This window comes from Melanerpes formicivorus, unplaced genomic scaffold (assembly GCF_026170545.1).
Source record: "Melanerpes formicivorus ecotype bairdi unplaced genomic scaffold, bMelFor1.0.p_v2 SCAF_9, whole genome shotgun sequence".
NCBI lineage: Eukaryota > Metazoa > Chordata > Aves > Piciformes > Picidae > Melanerpes > Melanerpes formicivorus.
In genome coordinates, this window is record NW_027142361.1 from 25462740 (window position 1) to 25477910 (window position 15171).

The 15171-nt window shown below is 45.8% G+C and overlaps 1 protein-coding gene across 1 annotated transcript in view; it reads left to right on the forward strand.

The window, feature by feature from the left end:
• CFAP61 (cilia and flagella associated protein 61) overlaps nt 1–15171 on the forward strand; it is a gene marked incomplete at its 5' end in the record, with an annotated part of 345444 nt that overhangs the window by 117645 nt on the left and 212628 nt on the right. The window contains 2 exon segments of the mRNA XM_068142941.1: nt 658–700; nt 14449–14588. Of these exon segments, the coding sequence (XP_067999042.1) occupies nt 658–700; nt 14449–14588 (183 nt within the window).

The following is a 15171-nucleotide window of genomic DNA, read 5'->3' on the forward strand; positions in this document are numbered from 1 at the left end:
GAAATATTTCATAAAGCTTCAGCACAACTCTGATAGTTTCAGAGCTCTGATATCCGAAACCATAGGAGAAACAGGAAGAATCTGTTAGATTGCTCATGTCTCACATTTCACTGTCACCATGGAAAAGAGAGCAGAATTACTCTAAACCAGCAGGTGAGAAGTGGAATGAAGCGAAGTACTCAAACCCCATTTCTAGGTATTGATGTTCCTGTAGCCTGCTAAGGTGACATTGATTGGGTTGTCCAAGTGGATAGTGAGAGAACTGGAAGAAAATATTGTGGGACATAGCAACAACTGTTTGTAACCTCAGCTAATGTTTGCTGTATCCTAATGCTGCTCTGACAGAACATAAATGGCTTCTGAACAACGTTGGAGTAAACAACCTGAGAGTCAGACTGTCTTCTTTTAGTGAAGAGACCAATATTTTGATATTATTTCAGACACTGGGGGTTAGCTTTGCTACCAGTGATGCTTTAAGCACTGGAAGTCAGCAGCCGGTGTGCAGCGTGCAACACCTGCAGTAGGTTAATGATGAACTAGCAGGACTGCTGATTAGTGCTGTGAATGAATGTTCCTTGCACCTGTGGGCATGTAAATACGGAAGTGTAGAGGATCTGTCTGAGGTGTGCTTTATTTCACAGTGTTTCCTCTGGGTTGCAGGTCGCTGGATTTTCTGCCTTATGTTTTCAAGCTTTTCCCGGTATGTATGACTAAAGTTTTAATGTTTCTATGCATAGAATCACAGAATGTTAGGGGTTGGAAGGCACCTCTAGAGATCATTGAGTCCAGCTCCTCTGCCAAAGCATGGTCATCTAGGGCAAGTCATACAGGAATTCATCCAGATGGGTCTTGAAAGTCACCAGAGAAGGAGACTCCACAACCTCTCTGGGCAACCTGCTCCAGGGCTCTGTCACCTTTACAATAAAGAAATTTTTCCTCATGTTGAGGTAGAACCTCCTGTGTTCCAGCTTATACCCATTTCCCCTTGTCCCATCACTGGGTATCATTGAAAAGAGGCTGGCTCCTTCTTGACACCTACCCCTCAGATATTTATAGACATTGATAAGATCCCTCTCAGCCTTCTCTTCTCCAGACTAAACAGCCCCAGGTCTCTCAGCCTTTTGCCAGAAGAGAGGTGGTCCAGTCTCTTCATCATCCTTGTAGCTCTCCATTGGACTCTCTCCAGGACATTCCTGTCTCTCTTTAATTGGGGAGCCTAAAACATGATGGGAAGTAGTGCAGTTGTCAGCCAGAGTGTTGGGATGTGAAGGCCAAATAAGTGGCTCACAGAAGTATGCAATGGGTTATTACCCTGGGCTGAGTCCCCTTGAGGGATTTAACTCCTCTCCTTGCCTGTTCTTGGGCTTTATGTTGTGTACGTAAATCCTTTGTTTATATTCCATTGGCACTTTTATGAGATGCAGATGCAGAAAGCAAATGTTTTCAACTCCTTTAAAATCATGTCTAGATCCAGACTGTAGTGTGCTGGAGGAGGAGAAAATGAGTGAGATTCAAATACTATCTTCTTACTGAAAGATACCCAATAGACTAATCAGCCAGAGTTAAACAGATTAAAGATCTTTCAGATCTGTGCTACTTGGGAGTCTCTCAGCATGTGCCATGTTGCATGAAGCATTCCTTCTGCATTGTCAGAGTTCTCCAACATCCCAGTGTACAGTGAGATTACCTTAAAATGTGTATTCAATACACAAGGATGAGGGAGACTCTGGTGGAAGGGAGCCCTGAGCAGTTTGAATGGATAAAGTTATTTGTGGCATGCAGTTTTATCTTCAGAGGATGCTCTCTTCCATCTGAGAGCATTCACTGGAGATTCCTGCATTCCTTTCCACCTCTGCAGCCTTCAGAGCACAGATCTCTGGACAGTTACACCAACTGCCAATACAGTCTATTGTGGTGTTGTCGAGGGATGGAAGAGTAAGGCCAAGAAGCCTCTTCCCTCCCCCCAGTAAAGTAAAGGGAAAGAAAAATTGAAGGGAAAGGAAAAAAAACTCACAAGCTGAATTAGCAAAGCAGTGGAGCTGTATATTTACAAAGCAATGTAGGATATGCAGGGGAATATATACAAATTTACAATATTTACAATATATACAAAGATATACAATAAAGTAACACAGAAATGAGAGTTCCCCCCTCTGCCGAGGGGGTTCCCCACCTCCTCTCTCCCCTCTCTCCCCCCTTTCCCCAGAGTAGGTCAGAAAAGAGAGAGAAAGAGAAAGAAAGAAGTTAAAAGCAGTTTTGTGTTAATTGGAAAGCAGTTAATACAGGCCTTCTATCTTATCGGTTTCAAGGCCGAAGTCTTGGCAGAAAGCCCAGCACAGAAAGCTGCTGCCCAAAGAAGAGGCGGAAGCAAGACTAAAGATAGAGTGCCGGAGTGCCCAGGGTACTCCTCCTGCACTCCCAGTTCAGAAGGTGTTTCCTCCAACTTCACCAATGAAATTAGTTTAGATTATTCTTTCCGTTTACCAACTTCCGTCCACCATATTCCCTTTCTTAAAGGCACAGCCTCAAACGGTCACAGTCCACCCCTTCTAAACAATTTCATTGGCTGTTCATACTGTCCATCCAATCCAAAAGGATATTTACAGTTTGTGAGTAAAGTTCATAGTCCATTCCAGCTATGCTCAGATGTAGATGATTCAAAAGTCCAAGAAAATCAGAAAATGAGAAAAATGGAAAACAGTTCATTTCTTCACTGATGAAGCGAAGAAAAGGGAAACAGGGATTCTCAGGGTCTCTTAGTTGACTCAGGGCTCTCAGGGATCTCAGGGTTCGTGCACCGTAGATTCCTCGTTGATTCTTCCTTTGGACGCGATGTAGTTGTACAGCAGTTTGAAATTAACCTCTTTCAGCTAAAGTTAAATTTCTTTGTGGAATGCACTGAATTTCACCATTCTTTTGCATTACCCAATAAGTGTGACCCGGACCTTCAGCTGAAACCACCCCTCGGACAGGTTTAGCCTCTCCTGAGGGTGAAAATACCCAAACAGTTTTACCTAACAGATTCTTTTCTCTAACAACAGGACCTCTATCACCTTCTACTTTCCGTAGCAAATCTGAATGTGCAGGTCGGGCTTGGTTCACTGAACCCCTGCTATTTACCAGCCAGGTTGCTTGTGCTAAATGTTTTTCCCAGTTTTTCAAAGATCCACCCCCCCTGGCTTTAAGAGTGGTCTTCAACAAACCGTTGTAGCGTTCAATCTTCCCTGAAGCTGGTGCATAGTAGGGAATATGGAATATCCACTCAATACCATGCTCTTTTGCCCAGCTCTTTACAAGATTGTTCTTGAAATGAGTTCCGTTGTCTGACTCAATCCTCTCTGGAGTTCCATGTCTCCACAGGATTTGTCTCTCCAGACCGAGAATGGTGTTGCGTGCAGTTCCATGTGGAACTGGATAAGTTTCCAACCATCCAGTGTTTGCCTCTACCATAGTAAGCACGTATTGCTTGCTAGAACGAGAACGTGGTAGAGTGATGTAGTCAATCTGCCAAGCTTCACCATACTTGTACTTGGACCATCTGTCACCATACCACAAGGACTTAAGTCGTTTTGCCTGCTTAATAGCAGCACAAATGTCACAGTCATGGATGACTTGTGTGATAGCATCCATGGAAATGTCTATGGATCTGTCACGAGCCCATTGGTATGTTGCATCTCTGCCTTGATGTCCTGACGAATCATGAGCCCACCGAGCTAAGACTATCTCACCTCGGTGTTTCCAGTCGAGATCAAGATTAGAGTCCATGTCTACTTGAGAAACTCTTGCAGCTAGATCTGCCTGATGGTTGTGTTGCTGTTCCTCAGTAGCTTTGCTCTTAGGAATGTGAGCATCGATGTGTCTCACTTTCACTGGAATTCTCTCGATTCGATCAGCAATGTCCTGCCATAGGTTGGCTGCCCAAATGGGTTTTCCTTTCCTCTGCCAACCACTCTTCTTCCAGTTCTTTAGCCAACCCCATAGAGCATTGGCTACCATCCACGAGTCGGTGTAGAGATAAAGCTTTGGCCATCTCTCACGTTCAGCCACGTCGAGAGCTAGCTGGACAGCTTTTACCTCTGCGAACTGACTGGATTCTTCCTTCTCCATCTTTTGCATCTGCAACTCGGCGTGTTGGACTCCACACTGCAGACTTCCACCTTCGCTTGTTTCCAACAAGACGACAGGAACCGTCTGTGAACAAAGCGTATTTCTTTTCATCATCAGAAAGGTCATTGTAAGGAGGAGCTTCCTCAGCACGAGTTACTTTCTCCTCTGGAGGTTTAGCACAGTTGATGCCTTCAGGCCAACTTGAGATCACCTCCACTAGAACAGGTCTTTTGAGATTTCCCATTCGAGCTCTCTGTGTTATCAGAGCCATCCACTTAGACCAGGTTGAGTCTGTGGCATGATGTGGTGTGGAGCCTTTGCCTTTGAACATCCAATTAAAAACTGGTAATCTGGGAGCTAAGATAAGTTGTGATTCAGTTCCAATCACTTCAGAAGATGCTTTTACTCCTTCATAGGCAGCTAAGATTTCTTTCTCTGTTAGAGTATAATTAGCCTCTGAACCTCTGTAACCTCGACTCCAGAAACCAAGAGGTCGTCCACGTGTCTCACCTGGAGCTTTTTGCCACAAGCACCAGGTTGGACCATTGTCACTTGCAGCTGTGTACAAAACGTTCTTAATGTCTGGACCATCTCGGACAGGTCCCAGACCCATCGCTTGAACTACCTCTTGCTTTATCTGGTCAAAGGCTGCTTGTTGTTCAGGTCCCCAGTGGAAATGGTTTCTCTTTCGAGTCACATCATACAGAGGTTTCACAATCTGACTGTATCCAGGAATGTGCAGTCTCCAAAATCCCATTATCCCCAAGAAACGTAGGGTCTCTTGCTTGTTGGTGGGATTTGCCATGGTAGAGACTCTATTTACCACATCCACTGGAATGTGTCGGCGTCCATCTTGCCACCGCGCTCCCAGAAATTGAATTTCTGTGGTAGGTCCTTTCACCTTGTCTCGCTTGATGGCAAAACCTGCATTCAGAAGAATGTCAATGATTTTGTTACCTTTCTCGAAGACTTCCTCAGCAGTTTTACCCCAGACGATGATCTCATCGATGAACTGGATGTGTTCTGGAGCACCTCCTTTCTCCAGAGCATCGTGGATCTCTGCATGACAGATGCTTGAGCTGTGGATCCAGCCCATTGGCAGTCTGTTGAAAGTGTACTGGATTCCTCTCCAGGTGAAAGCAAACTGAGGCCTGCATTCCTCTGCTATGGGAATAGAGAAAAAGGCATTAGCAATGTCTATGGTAGCGTACCATTTGGCCTCTTTGGATTCCAGCTCATACTGTAGCTCCATCATGTCTGGTACTGCTTCACTCATAGGTGGTGTCACTTCATTTAGGGCTCGGTAGTCTACCGTCAGACGCCAGTCTCCATTCTGTTTCCACACAGGCCACACTGGACTGTTGAAAGGTGAATGGGTTTTGCTGACGACTTTCTGACTCTCCAACTGACGAATCAGATTCTGAATGGGCAACAAAGAGTCACGGATGATTCTGTATTGTCTGTGATGCACAGTCTGAGAAGCAACCGGCAATTTAATGTCCTGTCTCTTATGTTGTCCCACAACTGCAGATTCATCAGAAAGCTCAGGTCTGGCAGATAGCTTCAATTTTTGTCCATCAATTTCTATAGAAGCTACTCCAAAAGCCCATTTGTAACCTCTAGGGTCTTTGAAACGCCCTTCTCTCAGAAAATCAATTCTCAAAATGCTAGGTGCATCAGGTCCGGCCACAACTGTATGCTTCCTCCATTGTTTACCAGTTAAACTTATATTAACCTCCACCTTACTTAACTCTTGAGATCCACCAGTGACTCCCAGAATAGTTATGGACTCTGATCCCTGATAATTTGATGGCATTATGGTGCACTGAGCTCCTGTGTCAACCAAGGCCCTGTACTTCCGAAATTGTGAAGTGCCAGGCCACTGGATGTACACATCTGTGGTGGGTTTGGAAGGGGTAAGGCCATGAAGCCTCCTCCCTTCCCCCTTGTAAGGTAAAGGGAAAGAAACTTGAAGGGAAAGGAAAAAAAACCTCACAAGCTGAATTAGCAAGGCCGTGGAGCTATATTTACAAAGCAATGTAGAGTATGCAGGGGAATATTTACAAATTTACAATATCTACAATATATACAAAGATATACAACAGAGTAACACAGAAATGAGAGTAACCCCCTCGGAAGAGAGGGGGTTCCCCACCTCCTCTTTCCCCTCTTCCCCCCCCTTTCCCCAGATTGGGTTAGAAGAGAGAGAGAGCGAAAGAAAGAAGTTAAAAGCAGTTTTGTGTTAATTGGAAAAGAGTTAATACTGGCTGTTATCTGGTCTTCAAGGCCGAGGCCGTGGCAGAAAGCCCAGCACAGGCAGAGCTGCTGCACGAAGAAAAGGCGGAAGCAAGACTGAAAATAAAATGCCGGAGTGCCCAGGATATCTTTCCTACACTCCCAGTTCAGAGGGTGCTTCCTCCCACTTTACCAATGAAATAGTTTAGACTATTCCTTCCGTTTACCAACTTCCGTCCACCATATTCCCTTTCTTAAGGGGGCAACGTCAACCGGCCACAACATCCCAATAGATTCTATTAAATCTGTTATCCCTCTCCTCCCCCTGGCGGGAGGCAGGGCACCCCTAGTTATGGGGAACATGCGCACATGTGCATTGCACATAGTTTGCATGTTATAAATTTGCATGTAATAACTGGAGCCACTGTTGGAGCTACTGGGGTTGTTCTCGGGAACTGTGGAAGTAACAGCTACCCTTCTGGTATTGCTACCTCGGGTTCTGCCACTTTGCAGTTCTCTCAGTCTCCTGAAAAGATTAGAAGTTGGTTGGTCATCCCAGCGGTTCATGTTCTCACCAAACTGATCACGCAGAGTTATCCAAATAGTTCTACGTGATTGCCTTGGTGGTCTGTTTTGAAATTACCTGTTTTGGAATGTCCTGTTTTGGAATGACCTCCTTGGAGGACGTGTATTCCTCACAGATGAAACTTGTATCCACCTGGAGGAAGAATTGAAATTATCCCTTTGTGCCAATTGGGATATGGAATTTCTAAATTCATCTTTTAACTCTCTCATGCAATTCTCAATTTTTCCAGACAGAGTTTCAATGGCTGAAACCAAAGAAACACGTGTCATGCTATCCTCCAATTGTCTCATTTGATCACTGAATTGGCCAACCGTAGGAGAAGCTCCACCGTAATTTCTTGACACAATTCTGCTTGCCAGAATGTTTGCATAATTGGAAGGAGCGAGTTTGATGATATTTTAGCAAGACCAATACCCACAGGAATGTGATCAGGATTCAGAGTTTCATGTTCACCATAGAGTAGCTCTCTAAGAGCAAATTCTCTCAAGCGCTTAATTCCCTCATCTATGGTAGTCCAGGGTTTAGGATTCCATGGAAGATCATCTCGGGAAGGGTATCTCAGGGCAACCGCCATTAAAAGGCGCATCTACAGATTAACCTTACCGAGAGCCCTGCCTAGATGTCTATCTATTCCATTATCCCTTGAGAGAGTTCCTAACTGAGCTGCTGACTTGTCTCCAACTGTTAGAGCTGGAACACCTGTATCATAACACCTACTAAGCCAAGCTAGAACTGGCTCCTTATCTGCCCTGGTGAAATCTTTACGGACATTTCACAATTCCTGACGTGGTGACGAACACTCTGAAATATCATCTTCCTCTTCGTCTCCCTGAAGTTTTTTTGTCCATATAATCCTGCTATCATTCTCCTAAGGATCTCTTTAAGCTGAGAACCACCTTTGCCAGCTGCCTTCCTAACTTCATTTCTATCCTGCTTTGATCTCACTAGGATAGCTAGATCTTTAAAACAAACCTTCTCTTCCTCCTCAGAAGGATCCTTTAGAGTAGAGGGCCCCTCACCAGGATCAGTCTCCAGCTCTTCTTAGTTTCATAGTTTCATAGTTTCATTCAGGGTTGGAAGGGACCACAAGGATCATCTAGTTCCAACCCCCCTGCCATGGGCAGGGACACCCCACACTAGATCAGGCTGGCCAGAGCCTCATACAGCCTACTCTTAAACACCCCCAGGGACGGGGCCTCGACCACCTCCCTGGACAACCCATTCCAGGGCTTCACCACTCTCATGGTGAAGAACCTCCTCCTCACATCTAGCCTGAATCTCCCCACCTCCAGCTTCATTCCATTCCCCCTAGTCCTATCACTACCTGAGATCTTGAGAAGTCCTTCCCCAGCCTTCCTGTAGGCCCCCTTCAGATACTGGAAGGCCACAATTAGGTCACCTCGGAGCCTTCTCTTCTGCAGACTGAACAGCCCCAACTCCTTCAGTCTGCCCTCATAGGAGAGGTGCTCCAGCCCTCTGATCATCCTTGTGGCCCTTCTCTGGACACCTTCCAGCACCTCCACATCCCTCTTGTAATAGGGGCTCCAGAACTGGACACAGTACTCCAGGTGGGGTCTCACCAGGGCTGAGTAGAGGGGGAGGATCACCTCCCTCGACCTGCTAGCCACACTTCTCCTCATGCAGCCCAGGATCTGATTGGCTTTGCGGGCTGCATGTGCACACTGAGAGCTCATGTTGAGCTTTTTGTCCACCAGCACCCCCAAGTCTCTCTCCTCAGGGCTACTTTCCAGCCAGTCACTGCCCAGCCTGTATTTGTGCCTGGGATTGCCTCGACCCAGATGCAGGACCCTGCACTTGCTCTTATTGAACTTCATGAGGTTGGCCAGTGCCCACCTCTCCAGCCTGTCAAGGTCCCTCTGGATGGCCTCCCTTCCCTCCAGCGTGTCTGCTGCACCACACAGCTTGGTGTCATCAGCAAACTTGCTGAGGGTGCACTCAATGCCACTGTCCATGTCACCCACAAAGATGTTGAATAAGAGAGGTCCCAGGACTGATCCCTGAGGGACTCCGCTTGTCACTGGCCTCCACTGGGACATGGACCCATTGACAGCCACTCTTTGGGTGCGGCCATCAAGCCAGTTCCTTATCCATCTAGTGGTCCACCCATCAAACCCATGTGTCACCAGTTTGGAGACCAGGATGTGGTGCGGGACAGTGTCAAAGGCTTTGCTCAGGTCCAGGTAAACGACATCAGTTGCTCTCCCCTCATCTATTAATTTTGTCACCTGCTCATAGAAGGCCACCAGGTTGGTCAGGCAGGATTTGCCCTTGGCAAAGCCATGCTGACTGCTCCAAATCACCTCTTCACTATTCTTTTGAGCCAGTAGTGTCTCCAGGAGGATCTGCTCCATGATCTTTCCAGGCACAGAGGTGAGACTGACTGGCCTGTAGTTCCCTGGTTCCTCCTTCTTACCCTTTTTGTAGATGGGGGCAATGTTTCCCCTTTTCCAGTCTGTGGGGACTTCCCCAGATTGCCATGACTTTTGAAATATAATAGAGAGGGGTTTAGCAACCTCATCTGCCAGTTCTCTCAGTACCCGTGGGTGTATCCCGTCGGGTCCCATGGACTTGAACACTTTCAGGTTCTTCAGATGATCACGAACCTGATCTGCACTTACAATGGGCAGTTCTTCCTCCCCGTCCCTGGCTTTGACTTCCATAACATCACGAGTGTGGCTAGAGGCCCTTGCAGTGAAGACTGAGGTAAAGAAGTTATTAAGTACCTCAGCCTTTTCCTCATCACTTGTGACCATGTCACCATTTTCCTTTCTGAGGGGGCCCACACCTTCCCTAGTCTTCTTCTTCCCATTAATATACCTGTAAAAGTTCTTAGTGTTCCCTTTAATCTTCCTGTCTAGATTCAATTCAAACTCTGCTTTGGCTTTCCTAACCAGGACTCTTGCTGCTCGGGCAGCTTCCTTATATTCCCCCTGTTCTACCTGTCCTTCTCTCCACTTCCTGTAGAGTTTCCTTTTAAGTAATAGTGTGTCTAGTAGCTCATTGCCCATCCAGGCAGGCCTCCTAGCATTCTTACCTGCTTTTCTCTTTGTTGGTATACAGAGCTCCTGGCCACAGAGGAGGTGGTCCTTGAATACTGACCAGCTGTCCTGGGTCCCTCTTCCCTCCAGGGCTTTGTCCCACGACACTTTGGCTAGCAGATCCCTGAAGTGATCAAAATCTGCACGCCTAAAGTCTAGGGTCGTGAGCTTGGAATACTTCCTCCTGATTGCCCTGAGGATATTCTTCTCCATCTTTGCCCTTTCCACCTCTAGTCTTTAAAACAGCCACCTTAACTGGAGCTGTGTTTGAATTTACAGCCACCTTAATGGAAGCTGACAGGTCCTGAGATAAATCAGCTGCTGGGGCAGTGACTTCCGGTCCCACCGAGGGAGTGGGCGGAAATGATGTTGCTCCATTAATGGCCGACGGAGAAGAAGAAGGAGGAGAAGGAGCAGGCGCCATGTTGATACCAGCTGATGCCCTTGGCAGCTTGCCAGAATCAGCAGAAAAGTCATTTAGAGCTGCTTTACCAATTAACTTTTTAGCCTTCTTTTTAGCTGACACAAATTCTGCACATTCCTCATCACTAGATGACTCTGGGACTGATCCAGAGCCACGGCGTTTTCTTTTTGATCTAGTTTTAATAACAAAACATGCCCTGAACACCTTTTTCTCCCGACGCCAGGAATATAGAGAATACACATTAGTTATCACCAGCAGCAGAATTATAGACACCAAATAAATCACCTTTGGATCCCAGGCATCACCTAAAGTTACTCTCTCCTCAGGCGGAATCCTAAAACCCTTAATCTTAATTGGGAGAGTGGTGGAGGTAACATTCCTGTATCTCACTGACCATAGGAAATCCATACATCTTCCATACCATAATCTAACTCTATACATAACCCACATATAAATTGTCCGCACCAAATATTTACCCAGGTAATCCAAAATCAGACCCAAACAATATCTGTAAACCAGAGTCCCAAAAATTGAAAAGAATAATCTCTCCACAAACCACAACACCTTCATGTTTGCTAATTCAGCTGGAAAACACTAAATCAATCAAGTAATAAATTAAACTAATTATCTGCCGCACATTGGGTACGCCAAGAAAAAAAATGTCGAGGGATGGAAGAGTAAGGCCAAGAAGCCTCTTCCCTCCCCCCTTGTAAAGTAAAGGGAATGAAAAATTGAAGGGAAAGGAAAAAAGAACTCACAAGATGAATTAGCAAAGCAGTGGAGCTGTATATTTACAAAGCAATGTAGGATATGCAGGGGAACATATACAAATTTACAATATTTACAATATATACAAAGATATACAACAGAGTAACACAGAAATGAGAGTTCCCCCCTCTGCCGAGGGGGTTCCCCACCTCCTCTCTCCCCTCTCTCCCCCCTTTCCCCAGAGTAGGTCAGAAAAGAGAGAGAAAGAGAAAGAAAGAAGTTAAAAGCAGTTTTGTGTTAATTGGAAAGCAGTTAATACAGGCCTTCTATCTTATCGGTTTCAAGGCCGAAGTCTTGGCAGAAAGCCCAGCACAGAAAGCTGCTGCCCAAAGAAGAGGCAGAAGCAAGACTAAAGATAAAGTGCCGGAGTGCCCAGGATACTCCTCCTGCACTCCCAGTTCAGAAGGTGCTTCCTCCCACTTCACCAATGAAATTAGTTTAGATTATTCTTTCCGTTTACCAACTTCCGTCCACCATATTCCCTTTCTTAAAGGCACAGCCTCAAACGGTCACAGGTGTGCATAGTGCATACACCCCAGCAGTGCCAGATTCATGCAGGACAAGCTGGACATCACCACACCCATGGATTCATGTCAGTCTCTACACATTGGCTGCTTGGTCAGGATTTCAGGGCATGCTGCTCTAGCTGTGGTCTCACTTGGCTGCAAATGTGCAAAAGACTACCAGACAGGCACTGTGACCATTTGAGGCTGTGCCTTTAAGAAAGGGACAGTGCTGGAACCCTCTGGCTGTCCATCTAGCTCTCAACATGGCTGTACATGAGAGATGGCCAAAGCTTTATCTCTACACCGACTCATGGATGGTAGCCAATGCTCTGTGGGGTGGGCTAAAGAACTGGAAGAAGAATGGTTGGCAGAGGAAAGGAAAACCCATTTGGGCAGCTGAAATGTGTCAGGACATTGCTGATCGAGTCGAGAGAATTCCAGTGAAAGTGAGACACATTGATGCTCACATTCCTAAGAGCAAAGCTACTGAGGAATAGCAACACAACCATCAGGCAGATCTAGCTGCAAGAGTTTCTCAAGTAGACATGGACTCTAATCTTGATCTCGAGTGGAAACACCGAGGTGAGATATTCTTAGCTCGGTGGGCTCATGACTCGTCAGGACATCAAGGCAGAGATGCAGCATTCCAATGGGCTCGTGACTGATCCATAGACATTTCCATGGATGCTATCACACAAGTCATCCATGACTGTGACATTTGTGCTGCTATTAAGCAGGCAAAACGACTTAAGCCCTTGTGGTATGGTGACAGATGGTCCAAGTACAAGTATGGTGAAGCTTGGCAGATTGACTACATTACCACGTTCTCGTTCTGGTAAGCAATACATGCTTACTATGGTAGAGGCAAACACTGGATGGTTGGAAACTTATCCAGTTCCACATGCAACTGCACGCAACACCATTCTCGGTCTGGAGTAACAGATCCTGTGGAGACAAGGAACTCCAGAGAGGATTGAGTCAGACAACGGAACTCATTTCAAAAACAACCTTGTAAAGAGCTGGGCAAAAGAGCACGGTATTGAGTGGATATTCCATATTCCTCACTATGCACCAGCTGCAGGGAAGACTGAATGCTACAATGGCTTGTTAAAGACCACTCTTAAAGCCATGGGGGGTGGATCTTTGAAAAACTGGGAAAAACATTTAGCACAAGCAACCTGGCTGGTAAATAGTAGAGGTTCAGTGAATCGAGCTGGACCGGCACATTCAGATCTGCTACAGAAAGTAGAAGGTGATAGAGTTCCTGTTGTTAGAGAAAAAAATCTGCTAGGTAAAACTGTTTGGGTATTTTCTCCCTCAGGAGGGGCTAAACCTGTCTGAGGGGTGGTTTCAGCTGAAGGTCCGGGTCACACTTATTGGGTAATGCAAGAGAATAGTGAAATTCAGTGTATTCCACAAAGAAATTTAACTTTAGCTGAAAGAGTTTAATTTCAGACTGTTGTACAGCTACATCGCGTCCAAAGGAAGAATCTATGAGGACTCTACGGTGCACAAACTCTGAGAGCTCTGAGTCAACTAAGAGACCCTGAGAATCCTTGTATCCCTTTTCTTTGCTCGTCTGTGAAGAGACAAACTGTTTTTCATTTTTCTTGTTTGCTGATTTTCTTGGACTTCTGAATCATCCACATCTGAGTATAGCCGGAATGGACTATGAACTTTACTTATGAACTGTAAATATTGTTTTAGATTGGATGGACAGTATGAACAGCCAGTGAAATCGTTTAGAAGGGGTGGACTGTGACTGTTTGAGGCTGTGCCTTTAAGAAAGGGACAGTGCTGGGACACTCTGGCTGAATGTTTTGGAATAATAATGAAAGCAGATATTCTAAACAAATTCCATTGGTAGAATGCAACTTTAAGTTTGAGTTCAGTTGGAATTTTTCTCAGTTTCTCTCTGTCCTGTTTTTCCAGCCTGTCTGCTTCTGAGCAGCTGGAGTTTTGACCTTGGATACCAGATAAGCACTAATACTGCATGCGCTTTTAAGGCCTAACCAAATTTCATCCTTATTAATTACCTTTTTCTCTCTTTCTAACCCTTTTTGGGAAAAAAGGGAGGTAGGGGGAGAGAGTGGGGTGCAGGGGGGGAACCCTCCTCTGTCTGGAGGAGGGAATTTCGTTCCTGTATTCTTTTTTTTTTCTTTGCTGTATATTTCTGTGCATATATTGTAAATACTGTATATGTTGTGTATATCTAACCTGCCTTTCCACATTGCTTGTAAAATATAGCATTCCTTCCGCTTCTCAGGCTGAGTTATCTGGTTGTTTTTTTTCCTCTTTGTGGGGGAGAGAAAGCCACTCTCAACCCACTACAGGCATACATTGTCCTGAGATTTTACTGTGAAAGAAGAGTAAGGTAGGAAAAAAAGTACCTTTGGAGGGAAAATGGTAACCCTAATAGTGCTGCTGCTGGGCATTTGGATTAGATGGTCATTGCAGGTCCCTTCCAACTGGAATATTCTATTCTGCTGAGGAAGAAAAGAGGAGGGGTGATGGGGAATATCAGGTATTAAATAAATCTTCAATATGGTATCTAAAAGGCCCATCACTGTGAGCCAAATTAATGTTGGGCTCCTCGGTTCCTCTGCAGCCCTGGAGCCAAGCCATCTAGGTAGAGCCACACTTGGAGCACACACATGTTATAAGCACTGCATTCAGTTTTCCTGTCCCCTCTAGTCAGAAGCTTTTCTGTAAGGTTTACAATGAGATCACTAAGAGCCTTTATTGTCTACAATTTTTCTTCAGGACAAAGACTTCTGTGTCATCCTAGTGCCACATCATGTCCCAGAGCCCCACCTGCTCCGGAGTTTTGTTTGGGTTGTGCCTTCCTTTACATCCAGACTCAGTCATGAGCTTTACGTGTTCCACCGTGCAGCACTGATCAAGTGAGTGACAACAAATGATGTGCTCTGATCTGCTTTTGCCCAATAGACTTCGGCCATCCCACCTAGTACCAAAGGGATGTTCCTCTCCTATCTCAGTGTTGCAGTTTGAGCTGGGTGCCCCCCTGCAATGTTTACTTCCTGTGTCCAGAAGTCCCGCCCAGAGGGGTGGACACAGGAAATTATGTAGTATTTCCTACCACAATTCTTTGCACCACTATAAGATACAGTGTGGAGTCTAGCACTTTCTCTTCTCTTCCTCCTCCATCAGCCGGTAACTGGGGGAGATGCCTCCTGTCTTTGGGCCTGACTAGGCCCAAGGCCACGGGGGGATGGGCAGTCTCAGACCTGGCCAGCTGAGACTAGCCTAGTAATGGGGGGGGGGAAGAAGGAGCCCTGGGGGTTTTGGGTGTACCCTCAGGTGGGGATGGGATCTCTCTGGGTCTGTTTTGGGATCTTTCTTTGTCACTGTGCTTTTGGCTTTTTGTAAATGTTCACTGCTTTCTATTTAAACTTTCCATCACTTTTGCAATCCGTTTGTCTGAGTGTTTATTGTTGCCAGTGGTGGGGAAGGGGGCCTCAACCC